General features: G+C 48.3%; 1 protein-coding gene across 6 annotated transcripts in view; it reads right to left on the reverse strand.

Moving 5' to 3' along the window:
- The window catches only part of DHX30 (DExH-box helicase 30), a 31,058-nt gene extending 14,239 nt beyond the window's left edge, over positions 1-16,819 (reverse strand). The window contains exons 1-8 of one of the 6 annotated variants that reach the window (XM_068559021.1): positions 16,712-16,819; positions 14,764-14,945; positions 13,980-14,086; positions 12,862-12,916; positions 8,165-8,260; positions 7,017-7,045; positions 952-1,082; positions 208-318 (exon numbers count right to left, since the gene is read on the reverse strand). In XM_068559021.1, coding sequence (XP_068415122.1) covers positions 208-318; positions 952-1,082; positions 7,017-7,045; positions 8,165-8,260; positions 12,862-12,916; positions 13,980-14,004 — 447 coding nt within the window. In that variant the 5' untranslated portion in view covers positions 14,005-14,086; positions 14,764-14,945; positions 16,712-16,819. Of the gene's footprint in view, positions 1-207; positions 319-951; positions 1,083-2,894; positions 3,115-7,016; positions 7,046-8,164; positions 8,261-12,861; positions 12,917-13,979; positions 14,087-14,763; positions 14,946-16,196; positions 16,219-16,711 lie in introns of those variants that run through there. The other 5 variants (XM_068559022.1, XM_068559023.1, XM_068559025.1 and 2 more) reach the window with 5 other exon arrangements.
- Positions 16,820-16,987: the final 168 nt, after the last annotated feature.

Here is a 16,987-nt window from a genome sequence, read left to right on the forward strand (position 1 = left end):
ATAACTACAGTGGCAAGAAAATAATATTAATCTATTCCGTCACTGGCTGAAACAAAAAAGGAACCACAAGGTGGGAAGGGCCTAGGACAGGTGAGTGGTTGAACACCCTGCCAACCTAAACCTAGGTGCAGCTGACACCAGAAAGACCGTCACTTCAAGGAGTTCTCAGGAGGGAGGTCTGCATCGTTTTCACTACAGGAGGGTCACCTTGAACAGCTGGCAGGCCGCAGCTGCAGCCTGCCTCTCAGCGTCGATCTTCTTGCTGCCATAGCCTTCTACCTCCACGCTCTTGGGCCACTTTATGTGGAGGGTGACTTTCTGAGGAAGAGAAGAGAGAATCAGGACTCTTGCCTCTCTAGACTACAAAGATATAACAAACCACATGGAGAATCAACAGCAAAGCTGTAGACCTCATGGCAGCAGGGCTGAGTGCAAGACAGAACCCCAACCCCATCATTAACTCCTTGGAAGGCTCAGACTCCCCCACCCTCAAGCCACTGTCCCACCTCAAGCTGTTTTGCTTCTTCAAAGTGCCATGTTCTAGCCAGAGGGCAAGGTGGGACCCATCTTTATCCTTAAAAATTTTCATTCAGAATGGTTTGCCTGCATGCTCCCTGTGGGTCCCAGGACCTACAAGACTCTGGGAGCAGGAATTATCATCAATTCTAACCCTCTACAGTTCCAGTTAGTTGGAAGGGACCAAATCCAGGGCCCAGTAGAGAGGCCTGTCTTACACAAGATGAGAATGTCTCACTTCACTTGCCCGTGTTCCCCTTCCCTAAACCAGGCTCTTCTCCAGACTTAGCTTTGCTCTGAGATTCTCTGCTAACCATTCTCAATTCAGAAAACCCACTCTATGGCCTCCCTGACAAGAAATCTGAGAGAAAAAGAGCAGCCAGTCTCCTTCCTGAGAATCAGACCAACATGTCTCCTTGCCACCAGCAGAGTTACCTTTTTCTTTGGTCCATTTGTGTGCACGTAGACCAATTTGTCTTTTGCATGTGAGATGCCAAGGGCTCTTCCAATCACACTGTTGAGAAGATTTTTGGGCTGTGGAAACTCTTTTAATAGGTCCCTAGAAGCTAAGAGAATAAGAACAAAAGCATTATAGCTGTGCTTTTTCTTCTAAAAACTCCATGGGGTGTGTATCAGGACAACCCTGGACTGGATACTGAGGATGTTGGCTCATGATCCCAAACCACCCAGGAGCATCTTAAGAAGGAGGGAGGATGACTTCAGGGTTTACTGGGGACAGTGGGGCTAGAGCCAATGCACGATCATCTCCTGAAATAGAAGGGCCAACGCCCCCCACACCACAGAGGGGAACCAGCCAGGATCCTCTTCCCCACCCAAGCTCCCGACTTAACACATCAGCTACAGAAGCCTACATGACAACAACCCCCCCAATCTGATGTCTGAAAGAACGCACTAAACAAAAAACAAAATCAACCACACACACACAGTGGAGATCAAGACAATGCAAGGCCCCTCCTAAAATAACAGACACACAACAGGGAGGATTGGCCGCGGAGTCTGAATACCAGGCCCCAGTTCTCAACTCTACCTCAACACCATGCAAAAGGCCTCCCCAGAGCCAGATTATGTGTAGGGACACTGATTAGAGACCTCCTTAGCTTAGACACGGGCATGAGCTATTCCTCCCGGGAGTTCACTGCAGTGAACCAAGTGGAGGCAGGATGCATCAAACACCGTGAGAGGTAACTTACTATTTTTTACTTGCACTTTGGATCAATCCCAGAGCACAAATGGGTGAGATGTCCACCTAGAAGCAGCTTGTGCCAAACACAGGACTTAGACCATGAAGAAGCCTGCTGAGAGTGGCTGAAAACTAAAGGAAGAGCCCCAAAGCACCAGAGTGGACCTTCAAGAAATGCAGTCAGAGACCAGCAGAAAGGATGGGAAGCCTTTTCATTCTCCACCCAGTCTCTGGCATTATAATTCAGCTCCAAAAAGTAATTTTGTAGGGGGTACATATATGCACCTGTGCACCTGCATGCATCAATCATAAGTCACCTGGGGAACTTCATCACAGCACTGCCCACCCTGATCCCCACAGGGCACTTGAGAATGGCAATGATGTTAGGGAAGTCTGTATTTTGAAAAAGCTCCTCCAGGAGTTCTGCTGTAACTCTGCTGCCTGGGTTGAGGCTATTTCCTTGGAGCAGACTCCTGTGTCAACTCGCCAAGAGGGAGGATTCTGCCTGGCCCTGTCTCCCTCTAAATGTTAACTTGTAAAGCAACTGAGAATCGAGTAGTCGAGAAACAGTATGTAAGGAGACTCAAAGGCGTTCCATCCCACAGAAGGACCCAACTTTAAGTAGCCCACTAGACACACATGTTAACAGCAGACGTGCACTGGTACCCCCTCCAGCTCTACAGGACAGAGGCTGGCTCTCTCTGTCCATCCTTGATGGGCAGGGATGCTCTTACCAGTTTCATTTCCTGCACCATTCAGGAGGTACCGCGCTGGGGTCCACTAGAGCAATCATTCTGTCTCTATTCGAGATTCTGAAGTCTCAGGTGTATTTTGAGCTCTTTGCCTTTCTCACAACAGCGAGGATGTGCTTAACCTTGATGCTCTAACCCTTGACCACCGACGTGGCAGGAACGGGACGTTTACCTGTTTTCCCCAACTCCCTTGGGTACGCCCCTATCACCTATTGTTGCCAGGTGCAAGCGCTCCAGTCCCAGAACCTCCGCGCTTGGAGACCATTTGGGCCTGAGCCACACTGAGCTTTACAACAGCAGGGCTCCGGCCCGCCACTGAATGGCGGTCTCAGCCATACAAGAGAAGACCCGACCCCAGCCCGCGCCTCTAGCTCTGTCATCCCCCGAAGTCAAGGGCGTCGCAGCCTGGCTGCCCCTGCCCTCACCGTTCACCATGCTCCCGTCGCCTTCCCCAGGCCCGTCGGGGGCCGCCCCCGCCTCAGACTCGGCGGCCGCCTTCGTGCTGTCAGGGTGGATGCAGCCTGTCGAGAGGCCGCGCGGGCGTCCCTGTCGCCCGCGGATGTAGGGAGCCAGCGGCCGCAGGCGCGGAGAGACGCCGGCGGCCAGCGCCATGAGTCTCCTGGCGGCCGCCATCTCGCTCCCGCCCGCCCCCGCGACTCCGGATCCCGGCAGGGACAGGGTAGAAGGGCAGGAGCGGGCGGCCCGGACGCCGGGCGCCCCCTGCCGGACGGGCGGACCCGGGACCGAGCCGAGATGGCTCCCGCCCCACGCAGCCCAGGGCCTCCAGCGCGGCACGCTCCAGTCAACCGGTGGGCCGACCAGACCAGGGCTGGAACCCTGCCGAAATCACTCCCCCAGTAAATCCAACCCACAGACTCGTCATCTGAAGCTGAGGCAGGAAGAGAGAGGGGGGCTTCCTGGGAAATAGTACAGGCCTTAGCTTAATGTCCATCCAAGGAAATGAACTTGAAGTTCCCTCTAGGTCCTACCCATTGCGGGTAAATACCTCCCACATGCCCTTGCAAAGTGGCCTGCACTCCCGGCCAGCAGAGCCTAAGATCATTGCTAAGGTGGGGCACAGCCACCTCATTTAATGGCTTACAAAGTAAACCTGGTGAAGAATCTGGAGCCAGGACAGGGAAGACCTCTTGAACATAAGCAAACCAGGTTTACTCTCCAGAGCTGGAGTCAAAGATGTAAAGTACCCAACTTGGACACTGTGCCCAAGAACTGAGCTGTTCCAGCAGTGAAAGTCTGAAGCTGCTGTTCTGTGCTTGTTTGAAAGCCAGATGGGATTCTGCTTCCAAACTATTACACCTGGGTTCTGGCCAGGCTCGTTCCTCTTCCTCTTCTGGCACTGAGGAGCAGGGTTTTGGGTCAGGTGGGAATCAGACTGGATCTGCATGTTGGGGCAGCAGCGGTGACAGCAAGGGCCTCAAGGTCTCAATCCCTTGGAAGGAGGCCTTGGTCAGAGGTTGGCAGTGCAGTTTGGGTGCAGCTGGCGGTGGGGGGCTGTTTGTTGTTTGTCTTATAATTCTAGATGTGATTCCGACGATCCCCTGAAGAGCTTGTTAAAACATTACTGGGAGCCACCCCCCCCCCCCGAGTTTCTTAGTCACTAGGTCTGGAATAGGGCCCAAGATCTGCATTTTTAACAAGTTTCCAGATAATACTGAGGTTGCTGGTCTGGGATCACACTCAGAACTGCTGGCCTATGGCAAGAACATGGGATTTGAGTCCTAACACTTGGGCTTAGCCCCAAGTCTACCACGTGCCAGCTGTGAACCCTGGGCCATTTTATCACTGGGGAAAATTAGGACAAACTTGCTCTACTCATTTGGTATGGCTGTGGTTAATATAAAATGGGAATGTTTGGAAGGGGGCTTTGCAGAGTGCTCTGATAGAGACGCCTCTGCCCTCTGAGATCTGAGACAACAGGGGACAGGTCCCTTAGAAGCAGACCCAGGGCAAAATGGGGCAGCTTCAACTCCTGCTCCTCCATTCCCTCCTTAGTGGGTTTTTAACCAGGAAAGGGCAAAAAAGGGAAGGTGGCCCTGGCAGCAATGGTCTGACGTCACAAAGGGACATCACCATCCATGTCAAACACCCCTACCCAGATCGTCCATATAGGGATGGCAAGACCCTTGGGGCAGAACATGATCTACAAGGGCTCTGAATTTGGCCAAGTGGCACTTTAATTTGCCAAAACCTAAGGCATCCACCCAGCTTCAGGAGTACTTTTCAAGGATTGTTAGCAGCCCAAATTCCCTCAAAAGAATCCAGAAGCTTAGCAAGCCTGGGAGTGGCAGCAGTAGCTGAGGCCAAATTTTGAAAATTATGGAGTCTAAAAGCTGAAGGAGGCAACAGCCTAAACCTCACCTGGAAAGCAGGGCCTGGGTCTATCTTGGTGTTTCAGGAAGCCCTCAGAATAGCACTCTGCTCTGACAGCCACTTAGGCTAAGGTTGAAATGCTATGATTTCATGGATTTGCTTCCAAAGGGGCCAAAGTGGAAAAATATACACAAAGTTAAGATTGTCCATGAGCTGTTCATTGTTCAAGCCAGGTGATAGGTACATAGGGATTTACTATACAATTTTCTCTATTTTAGAAAACATATTTCAAACAGATATTTGAGATTTTATGTAAAAAAAAAAAAAAAGGTCAGGTGATGCCAACCAACTAGTTGGTTCTCTGGGAGCTCTTTGTCCCCTTTTCCTATTCATTTACTTCATCTGGGTTCTAACAGCTGGTGTCACCTTGAGCATATATTTCACCTCCGCAAACCTCGTTGCCTTTTGTAAAATGAGGGCAACTCTTAGACCAGCTCTTGGAACCCTTCTGGTTCTGTGATCTCCCCATTGGTCTAGAGCAGGGGTGGCCAAAGTGTAGCCTGAAGACCAAACCCACCCACTGCCTGTTTTTAAAAATAAAGTTTTATTGGAACATAGCCATGCTCACTTGTTTCTGTATTATCTATTACTGCTTTCATGCTATAATGGCAGAGTTAAGTAGCTGCAAGGGAAACCATATGGCCTGCAAAGCCTGGAATGTGTACTCTCTGATCCTTAAAGAAAGTTTGCTGGCTCCTGCTTTAGAGGACCTTGAAGAAAGTTAAAGAGGCTCAAGCATGTTCCTGGTTCCTTTCCACCAACATTAAGCTTTCTCTTCCACTCTCCATTCTTTGGGGAGAGAAAGTTGACTCCTCTGCCTGTGAAAAAGGAGGGAAGTTCTGAAAAAAGGAAGGGTTTACTGGCTCAGAGATCTTGCCATCACTTCTGGATCAAGCACAATGTCTGGTACTCAAAGTGCTAAACAATGACATCTAGAAGCATGGAATTAAGGTTAAAGGATCTGCTGAATACACAGGAGGATGTTGTAGGATTCTAAACTTTGGAGGCCCCAGGAAAAAGCAACAGGAGGAAGCCCAAGACAGTCCAGACTTCGGGCAGACCAGAGAACTTCTGGAGGGAAAGTGAGAGGGACCACTGACAGCTGAAAAAACCAGACGTCTCAGCCAAAGTTCTGTCAACTTAATCACAGTTAGATATTTTATGGATGGTCAAAATGGCAAGAAATGGTCCACCTGGTTGGCAACAAGAAAAGTAAGGGGAACAAAAAAAAAGAAAGAAAAAAGAAAAAGAAAGGTAAGGGGACCTACAGGGGCTGGGTGGCCACCCTGACCACCCGACACATTCTCACGGCTCTCCCATCCATGTATGTATAGCCCCAAGGTCCCTTGAGGTAAACCACCACACCAAGAGGTGACACGTCTATATCAGGGAATGGACAGGACCAGTCCTGTGGTCCCCAGAATCCTGCCAGAAGGCGTGTTATCCCATGTTGCTTTCTAGCTGCTCTACATCTCAGATCTGCACGGGTGGGGAAGATTCGCAGGGGACAGTTGGGGGCAAGTTTCTTAATTTATTCACCCTTTACTTTGGAATGTGGCCTTGGTAAGAGGTTGGCCGTAGAGGGAAGGGTAGATTGGGAAAGGAGATGATATTTTTTTCCAATTCCAAATCTGACTCTGATGGGCACTGTAACCTATTTAAGTGGCCACCATTTTCTGAGCATTGTTTTCCTATTTGAACACCAGAGAGATTGTTTCTGCCCTGCACTTCCTTCTTCCGGACAGAGGTACCAGCAAAGCCTGCAGGGAATCAGAAAGCATGGCAGAAAGGGCCAAGAGTCATGTGGACTAAGAGATTGTTGCTTCTGTGATAAAGGAACAGAGGCAAGAACGCTTTATAGCTTAAAAAAGAAAGAGACGGCCAAGATGCATACACCCAGATACCTTCTGGAGGTGGAACTGTGAGGAGACAATCAGGCTGGGGGGCAGGGGGAGGGGGGTGTCTGTCTTCCTCTGGGGAAGACAGTGCAGGCCTGTTGGGCTGCCCCACAGGGAGCAGCTGCCCCTCCCAAGAGCAGCGGCCTTCTCCTCTGCATGTGCTCAAGGAGGCACTGCCTAGCCATGCTGCCTGGTTAATCCCAACTAACCATCTTTAAGCTTAGCCAAAGCACATCTGACACTCTCAGAGCCACTCACCTGCCATGTTGGAAATGTTAACGTTCAGCCTTTTCGAGTTACAGGGCATTTTAAGAAAGAAAGAAAAAAGGGCAATCAACTCTTGTTTTGGCAACGGTAGGGGGTGGCATTTCTTTAATACCTAAGTCAAATGGTCACAGGGGCCAGAAGTACTTATTTCTATACTGCTGTCTATAGTCAGGGCCACTGCGGCAGGAGGGCAGTGCATGTAGAAACCACATGGGAACACGGCAGCAGTGTGTGCTGCAGAAACTGGGGTGCTGTGTGTTCCCCGCACCCTTCCTGAGCTCTTGCCCTTCAAAGCACTTTACAGACAGAGCCTAAAGTGGACATGCTGTCTCCAAATAAGGCAAAGACTCTATGAACTATAATAGTGTTCTTCCACTAAAAAACTGAGGGAGGGGTGTGAACAGGTGGCCAATGGAGTTGGGAAGAGCAGCTGTCAGGACAAGGAAGAGGCCACCAGGAGCACTGGTCTTAGCAGACCTGGAAAAGATCTAAGTCTGAGGGAAGAGAAGAGAAACTCACGGGCAAAGATGCTTCCCTGGGTCCTATTACTGGCCCCATCCCTGGGTACCAGTGGGATCTGAGGTCAGCTGTCACCTGTCGGGGAGCTCTGACATTCTCCCCAATCAAAAGGAGAGCCTACCTTGCCAAATGGACTGAGAGACAGATTCTAATGTCAGTAAAGTGCTTTGAGGTGCCGGGGGAGATAGGGAAGTGATTTGTCGGGCATCCCCAAAGCCTCCAAGATGGAGGGCACTAGGCCGAGTCAGGCTCTCTGTTCTGGCCCTGCTACAAGCGCCCTGAACTTTCTGAGGCACCTGAGCCAGAGACTGCCTAGAAGGTCCAAGCCCTCTGATTCTCCACACTGGTGCCAGACACGCAGAATGAGCCTAGGCTTTATTCCTGGTCACACCAGGAGGCCCGATGAGACTGTAGGGTCTAAGCCAAGTGGCCAAGCATCATGAAATAACCCAGACCTTTCCAAATGATGTCTCCTTGAGGGCTCCGAGAGCTCTGCTAACCCCACTCCTCCTCACTCACTTTCCAGAGGCCTATGGCCCTGGCACCCGGGGTCCTGCTGCCACCCGCCTCCCCACAGTCCCTGGACCAACCTGGTGCTGGAGGCATGGCTCCTCCCTTACCTCGAGAAATGGTCCCTCCAGGGGCAGGGTTGACACACATGGGTGGAAGACGGGGTGGGGGAAGTTTGCACTGACGCTGCCTGTGCTGGGCCCGATCTGGGGAAAGAGAAAGGGCATCAGGGTGACATGTTCTCACCCCTCACAGTTACAGACCCCTGGACTGACTCACCCCAGAGCACCCGTGAGGAGCTCTGGGCAGCAGAGCTGCTGGACCGTATCTGGAGCCAGTCACAGGTTCTGAGAAACAGTGCCACCAATGCCATACAGGAAGAAGGCATTGTCTTATACAGACGTGATACGTGACAGCCTCGTACAGATCCCTTCTTGGCTATCAAAAAAGCCCTCAAACTCTCCCTGTTCTTTTAGCCACCCTCCATGAGTGTAATGCCCATCCCATGTGCTTCTCTACAGTCTCATGGTACCATGCACATCACTGGGGTTCTTCCACTTATCTGTCCTCCACTTACGTAAGCTACCCCTGTATCTGCTATGGGTTCCCCAGATAAGCCACCAGATCTCAAATTATTCTCCCCCTCTAAGAACTGGTGAGATAGGGACTAACTGACTGCTGGTGTCCTCCCCAAGAGCCAATATCAGATCCACCCTTACCAGCCTTCTCCTTCTTTCTAAAAGTTAATGATTTACTATTCCAAATATTTCCATTCATTGGGAGACTAAATACTACCCATCAGTGGGTACATAAAGTACATTTTTAAGGAGTTCCAAAATTTTGATATACATGAACTAAAATTAAGACACTCACTGAGTGTTCCATGGGAAGGTGGAAATGTATGGCTAAGAAAGGTTTAAGGTCTTTAAAAGCACCAAAATGGTGAAAACATCAGATAGTCACTGGTCTGGGGGAAAAGGTGCAAGAGCTCTCTGCTCTCTCTGCCCCACACGTTTTGGTATAATAAATGGGCAGGAGAGGAGCAGGGAGAGACAGTCATACACACTCTACACACTTGAGCAACAGCCTGTAGTGCTAAAATGATGCCCCTTTCTATAACGCAAATTAGCTCATGTACAATTGGTAAATGGGGGAATGATATCAGTAAACATAAGAACCCTTGGTTCAAATCTGATTTTTCTAAGGCAAGGGAACTAAAAAGCAGGAGTGGAATGATAATTTTCAGCAGGAAAAGAAAAAGCCCCTTCAGCTATATTTTTAAAAAATTAAAATCAAGTGCCTGTAGGGAATCGAGGTGGTAGATACATGGGTGGTCACTATACAACTTCTTCAACATTTCACTATTTCTGAAATTTTTTCATAATAAAATGTTAGGGGAAAGCATGTACTTGTACTCAGGTCCCCTTCCCCCACATTCCCAGCTGCACACACTCGTTAATGGCTGCCCCACTGGCTCAGAGCTCCACCTCCACCTGCGCTGTCTCAGCAACTGCCAGCTCCATTCTCATTAGAAGGCTCAATGTACATTTGTAGCATCACACTGAGCTGCCTGCTTTGGTGGTCCAAAGCTCCTTCCCAGGTACCAATGACTGTTTTTGTCATCTTCTGGTCATAAAGTTGCAGGTGTACAGCCTCAACTCTATTTTTCCCATAAGCCCTCTTAAAACATTACAGGTGTGTGATTTTGCAGAAAACATATATACTGTTACAGCAGAAATGTTGTTACTTCTGGAACAAAGTGCCTAAGATCAAGGTTATCTTGGAACTAATTCTAGCTCTGCCTTGAAGCTAAGGTTGTAAATGACCAGCTCAACCTCTCCTTTCCTGTTTGAGGAAGGTCTTCATTCATATCCAAGGATGCTGGCTTGAAAAAAAAGAGAATAAATGATTTGATGATTATTTTATTTCATTAAGCATTTTCAGTAACTGGGGGAAGGTTGCTACAATTCCACAACAACATCACTGAGCCCGCTTCTGACCACTGGAGCTGGAGGAAAACTGCACATTCTTGTGGTTGATACAGTATTTTTCAAAGTTTTGTGCTGACTGTAAAAGACTCAGCTCACTCTTTGTGGCCTGATTCTGATGGCATTACAGCTGAGAGACAAGAAACCTGTGTTAAGATGCTGGAGAAGGCAATAACAGGTTACTTACCAGGCACACAAGTGTTCTAGTTGGGAGGCGTTGGCAGCTCTGTTTAACTACATAATAGGAAAGATGGTAGCCCCAAGACCCAGTGGGCCACAGTCCACAATGCTGCAGGGAATTGCTAGGGCCATTACCTTCAGAACCATCAAATGGCCCATTCCATTAAGATCGTAAAGCCCTGAGTGCCAGAAAGCATCTCTGAAACACAACTATCTCCACCCTAGTGGCTTGTACACAGCAGGTGCTCAATTTTGCAGCCACACAGCACACTGCATGTTGAGGCCAGGCTGTCACTCTCCAGAAAAACATGGGCTACAGGGCTGTACCCCAAATAGATCAACCTACTCTCATTTATTAAAGGCCTGCCAACCCATGGCTAAGGGCTGGGGACAGACTACAGCCAAGTGCTTTTCCTATATCATCTCTAAACTTCACTATACCCCTGAAGATAGGGACTGGGAAACAGGTAAGTTAACACCTTGTTAGTGTTAGTGGGGACCCGATTCGAACCCTAGCCAGTCTGAATCAAGCTTTATACCATGTTAAATTTTCTCTCAAGATTCACAACGCCCTAGGGAGCTCATAATTTCACCATGAGGAACAAAGAAATACATAAAAACTCCATAAGAGATAAAGAAGTCCTATACAACAATAAAGTGTCACAAGGCCACCCATGACCAATTGCCAAGGTCATGATGCAAACCACAAATGAGACCAGCATTCATAAGACAGGAGAAGGCATTCAGCCTTAGAGCCATGAAAAGACAGCTCTGCCTGAAGGAAAATATTCAAATCAGCAACTCTTTCTGATTAATGGTTTTCCCGGAGACCTTCAAGCATAAAATGGTTCTTGGTAGAAACACAAAACATTTACCTGTGTGGAAAGCGAGGTCCAAAATCAGACTCTGTCCGATTATTATGTCCTGAAGCTACTTAATACCATGGATTTGTGAATTTACCACGTGTCAGGCCCTGTTCTAAGCTCTTTACACATAGTAACTCATCTGATCCTTGGAACAACCCTATGCCCACTTAAATAGTAAGGAAGGAGGCACAGCGAGGCTCGGTCACCACCCAAGCCTCCTTGGCCAGCGAGAGGCAGAAGTGAGATGTGAACCAGGCACCTGGGTCTGCATCTTTGGCTCAGGGAGGTCCTGCTGCCTCCCACTAAGCTGAGTGCTGGCAGTGTCACCCCTGAAGGAAAACCTCTTGAACAAATCAATTTCCAGCCTAGAAAGCAAAATCACAAATGCTAGAAAGGAATTTTGTCCCAAAAACTCTCTCATCTGGTACCATTTCCCTATCACAGGGAGGAGGAGGACCGTGATTTTATTGGGCTCTCCATCCCTTTACGAAATCAGTACTGTTAATTTAGACACTCCCACCAGGAGAGAACCTGTCTTCATCCTTTTACAACTGGGTGGACAACAAAGCCCACTGATGAGGAGATAAACACAAAGCAATTAAATGTACTTAATTTTCAGCTCAAAATGCGCTATCCACACTAATCTCAAGTTCAATGTTTCCCTTTTCAGACACAGTTAACCAACACAACGAGGATGACAGATTAATTTTTTCATGCACTATGTAAACAGATCGAGTGGCTGAAGAGAAACAAGGAGACAGGAAGAGGCTGCTCTGAGACCTGGAACATCCAGCCTCCTTCTGGCCCCATTCAGTGGGTTACTTACATAGGGCACCACCTGGCCAAGGTTTTCCAGGCCTCTGCGAACATAAGTTGGAGAGGAGACACAACAGGGAGGATCTTTTTCATCAGCAGTTATGGATGGCCTGTTGTGGTTCTCATTTATTTGTAAAATATGCCCAGCTTAGGAGGCTCACAGTCAGCTTCAATACAGGTGACACAGGCCTTTTACTCTTTATTTCCTTAAAGAAGAAAAGTCCTGCTCCTATCTAAGATATACAATGCCCTTGGGATCTGGCCCCTTCAAGTCTTCACCACCTATATCTCTTCCTGTAAGCAGCCCTTGAATGCTACCCTCTCGCCCTGCCATGGCTCAGTTCTGCTACTGCTTATGCAATCCTCTCACCTCAGCTGCTGGAAGGTACTGATTTCAAGACTTGCTACAATTTCTCTAACCACTAATATAAAACAATGACTCAATCCATTTCCACCAGCTTTTACTGAGGTCTATCGTGTACAAAATGCTATGCCAGGTACCACGGATGATAAAAGAGCACAACAGGCCCTGCTGCGGGGAGCTTCTAATCTAGTGATGCAATGAGTAATTCAGATAGACTAAGCACGAGAAAGTACAGATGTGGTGCTGAGGAAATCAGAGAGAAGAGAAATTGTCTTTGGTTGACAGAATCAAGAATGGCTCACGGAGGAAATGGTGTAAAACACTGGCCTAGAAAAACAGTAGGATTTCAATAAGCAGCGAATATGCAGGAGAGGGTATTCAGGGAGAGGGGTGGCAAATGTACACAAAGGCCTAGACAAGGGGTGGCAAGGGTTAAAAACACCATGCAAGAGGAAGGCTGAGAAAGGACTTTGGAAAGCCACCCAAAGCGTGGGGTCCAAGGACTACACACTGGTGAGGGACTTTCACAGCCTTCATAGCTGCCTGTCACAGGGAGGAAGGGCCTGAGGCCACAAGCACAATTACATACTTACCTTTTCTGAATGAGTCCAGGCTGAACATTTCTGGCCAGGAGGGAAAGCTGGAATCCTAAGAAGAAGGAGGGCCGAGAGGCAATGGTTAATATTCATGGTCTAGGAACCCACAGAGAAGATTTCAATAACACAGAGAGCACTGTCCAGAAGACAAGAAAAATGAAGCTCTTCACTAATGAGCCCCAACTGCTCCCAGTCTTAAGGATGGAAGGGCCATCTCCACTACAAAGTAATTACATGTCTTTGTTTCTAATTGAGAGCTTTCTTCTTTTCTCTGTCCTAAACTCCCTGATCCCTGCGAAACAGAAAGGGATGCATTTCATCGTGAGAGACATATATTTCCACCTCATCACAATACTTGCAGTTATCCTGGGACGTGTAGGAAGAAATGAAATCCTACATGGACCCCTTTTTTCATGTGGCGTCAGGAAATGGGACTGATGATTGCCTTATGGACAAACTGGTGTACTGGGCTTTCATAAAACCTAGTCAGGTCCCTAGGAATGGGACTTGACTGACAGTATCAAAGAGTAACTGTAGAGTGATTCAAAATAAAAAGCTTTTCATGGCGGAGTCTCTATGAAATAACAAATATTAAGTTAAGGTTCAACTGTTGGCCAAAAATTTTGCTGCATTTTGCTCATTAGTACATTTAAGTGAGGAATATACCTAGAGACTTAAACACACACACACACACACACACACACACAAATAAGTAACACCTCTGGTTTAACAATTTTGTTTTAAAAAACACTCCAACTCACACTTACAGATTTTTTTGTTCGTTTGTTTGTTTTGTTTTGTTTTGGCTGCCCCATGCAGCATGCAGGACCTTAGTTACCCGACCAAGGATTGAACCCATGCTCCCTGCAATGGAAGCACGGAGTCTTAACCACTGGACCACCAGGGAAGTCCCTACAGATGTTTCTAATACTGTAGTACTCTTGGATTGGTGCAGTAATCCTATGTGGCATTAGTTTAAAAACATCTACACAACATTTTAGCAAATCATGATGATGTCCAACATTACTAGGAGTCTAATGGGGCCTACACTCCTGTTCCTGAGTGCTATTCCCTCTCATTCTCAAATCATGGGGAGGTGGGGGTGGAGGGCTGACCTGGGGACGAATCTTTCAGGTCCATAGCAGGTCTGCCCTGATGGCCTCCTCTCCCCCAGGGATGCCGGAAATTTCAGCCGATAGGATATGGTAGCTCAGAGAGAAAACTTCAATACAATATCAACAATAATACAATTTACTTTAATAAGTTACATTCTATAGACTCCTTCTATCCAAATTAAAAGAAAAGGGGCGTAATTTGAGATTCTAATTTTAAAGAAACTCTGAATATTATAAAATCTAAAACATCTAAGCGATTATTATTTAAGAAACAATACTTTCTTGCTAAGAAGTTTTAAGTTCATTTGCTCGTAAACAGACTCTTGGTTTTGCTTTTTTAAAAAGCCCCTGATCCTCTCCACGCCAACCAAGGCTCATATAACACTATCTTTTCATGTATCAGTCTTAAAAAATATACTATGAGATTCAAGATAGGATCTTTTAGAGATATTTTACAGAGCTCTAGAAAATTTCATAAGAGATCTAAAAGAAAACCGCCTTCCTGGTTATACAGTATTATGTTAGAAACCTTTATGGTTTAGAGTTTCTCTAAAATAATCTAGAGATAAGTTAAATAATATTATGTCGAGATTTCTTGCATAATGAAACCTAACTCCAGACAGAGTCACTATGAGATGATTCAAGGACAGAGAGAGGGTATAACTTAAAATGATGCCCTTCTTCCAAGACAGTCACAAATGGATTCAATACATGCCTTTTGCTTTACAGTGTGGCTGGGCATGAGACCCACCACTGCTTTGTGTGCATGGATAAATCAACTTACCTTACAAGAGCAGTGACAGTCTCAGATTTTGTGGGCTTTTGAACTGGAGCTGAATTCTCTCTTTGCTATTCCTCATCACGAGGCTGGGCCTCCTCCTGGGAAGTACAATGCTGGGTCACTAAAGTGACGGCCCCCGCAGGGAAAGACAGTTGCTCCGGACCACTGAAATTCATCTACTAACTCTGACAACAAGGACAAGTTATGTTAGTGGCATGAAACACACACAGTACACTTTGGCCTCACTTCAGGACCTGCCATGACCCACTCTATACCCATCAAATTGTGAGCTGCCCTACATCCGCACCTGTAAGATACCAAGAAAGATATGTCATGGTGAAGAGGGATGTGTAGTCCCAAAAGCATTTTCTCCAAGCCCAGAGCAAAACTTACTTCAGTTTTGAGTTCTACTCCCATCTGACTATAATATGAATCTATCTAAGGTAGATAAAGAAGCTCTTCCAGATTGGGAAAATAACAAAATTAAATGCTAAGTACCATTTTTATAGTTTACAAAGTACTTCCACAGACTTCATCTCACTTAACCTATGCAACTACCCAGTGAGGTAAGAAATATCCTTCCCAGAGAAGGAAATTGAAGCAGATTTTCCCAGAGGAGTTTACACAACTTGCCCAAGATGCTATAACTGCCCAGGGCAGAATGCAAACCTGCAGTTAAGGTACTGAGCTCCAAAGTTTTCCATGCTTATACTATACCACTTATTTCCATGATATCATGCTGTTGCCTATTCATTCTTTGAAATAATATTTTATACTGACATCTTCAAAGGTTGAAAGAGGAAAGAACTTTGATAAACTCTGGACCACAATTCCATAAATTAAAACACTTTGAGAGTAAGTATCTTTTGGGTAAAGGGACAACCTACATAGGAAGAAAATGCAGCAAAGGATGTACTTCCTGCACCTAAAACAGCTACATAAATAAAGACCACTATATAAATCCCAAATACTACATCAGGAAAAAAAATTCTCCCTCCTGGAAACTCCAAGACTCCAAAATTTAAGTGTAAATTATAAAATGTAGTCAAGACCCACAATGACGGCGGGATTACCGCCTTTAAAGAAACTGCAAGGGAAACTATCAAAGTCTCATTTCGCTCTGGCCAGTAAGTTGCAACCAAAAACAGGTTGAGAATCTGCAAGTGGCTATCTGCAGTCCACTTGCTAAGCGTATGACAAACCCCTGTGGATGGGGGTTGCAAAGTGGACAACCTCTGCCTTGCAAAATCACAATTAAGGTGACCAGTGTTGCTCTACGATGACTAATTAGACAGCATGCTAACGCCATACTCCTGGCTCAGGGGCTCTGAGGACCCCTGGGACTCCAGTTCACTGCAAACAAAGGACCCAACATGCATTAGGTCTTCCCCTGCGAAATGGGGCAAGTCACCACCATCAAACAAAGAACACCTCACCCCTTGGCCTCCCCCAGTGACAAGGTCGGTGCAAAAGGGGGCAAACCAGGGGGTCCAGAATGCACCAGGCCTCTTTGTGGACGAACGGTCCAGGCGGCACGGGGGCAGACAAAGGTCCCAGGGCACTCCGGGGGCTTCCTCCAGGCCCTGCCTCGGGAAACAGAGCATCCCCTGAGGCGGAGGCGTCGTTGCGCCAATGAAGCGGCCTCTCCCGCGGCCCCCGCGGAGCCCCTGGCTACGAGGCCCGCCCTGGCGGACCGGTCTGGCCCCCGCCCCCGCCCCCGCCCCGGCTCCATGGCAACGGCAGGCCGAGGCCTGGTTGCTCACGGCTCGGCCCGGCCGGCTTCCCGGGCAGGCCTCGGATGCCCGGCCTGCTCCTTCGGCCCGCCCGCTTCTCCGCCCCACTCTCCGCCAAGCCGGCGGTCGGACCCGGACCCCTCCTCGCGCTGACCACCCCCGGCCGCGGGAAGCTCCTCAATGGGGCACGAAAAGGGAGAATCAAAAGCCCAATTCACCTGTTGTTACAGATGTGAAACAAGCCTCGGTGCACCGCGCATGAGCCGCGGGCCCCCCCCAACCACGGCCGGACTACAACTCCCACCAGCGGCGGCGCGGCCCCTTCCGGGTCCCGTGGCGGAAGTCCCGCCGGCCGGCGGCGCTCCCCGCCCCGCGGCCCCAGCCCCGCCTCCCGCGCTGGACCCCGTGTCTCCGCGGGTCTCGATGTGGTCCCTTGCGTGGGGTCCGCAGTGGCCGCCCAGGGCTCACGCCGCCGAGCAGCCAACCGGCGGCGA

This window comes from Eschrichtius robustus, chromosome 12, assembly GCF_028021215.1.
Source record: "Eschrichtius robustus isolate mEscRob2 chromosome 12, mEscRob2.pri, whole genome shotgun sequence".
Lineage (NCBI taxonomy): Eukaryota > Metazoa > Chordata > Mammalia > Artiodactyla > Eschrichtiidae > Eschrichtius > Eschrichtius robustus.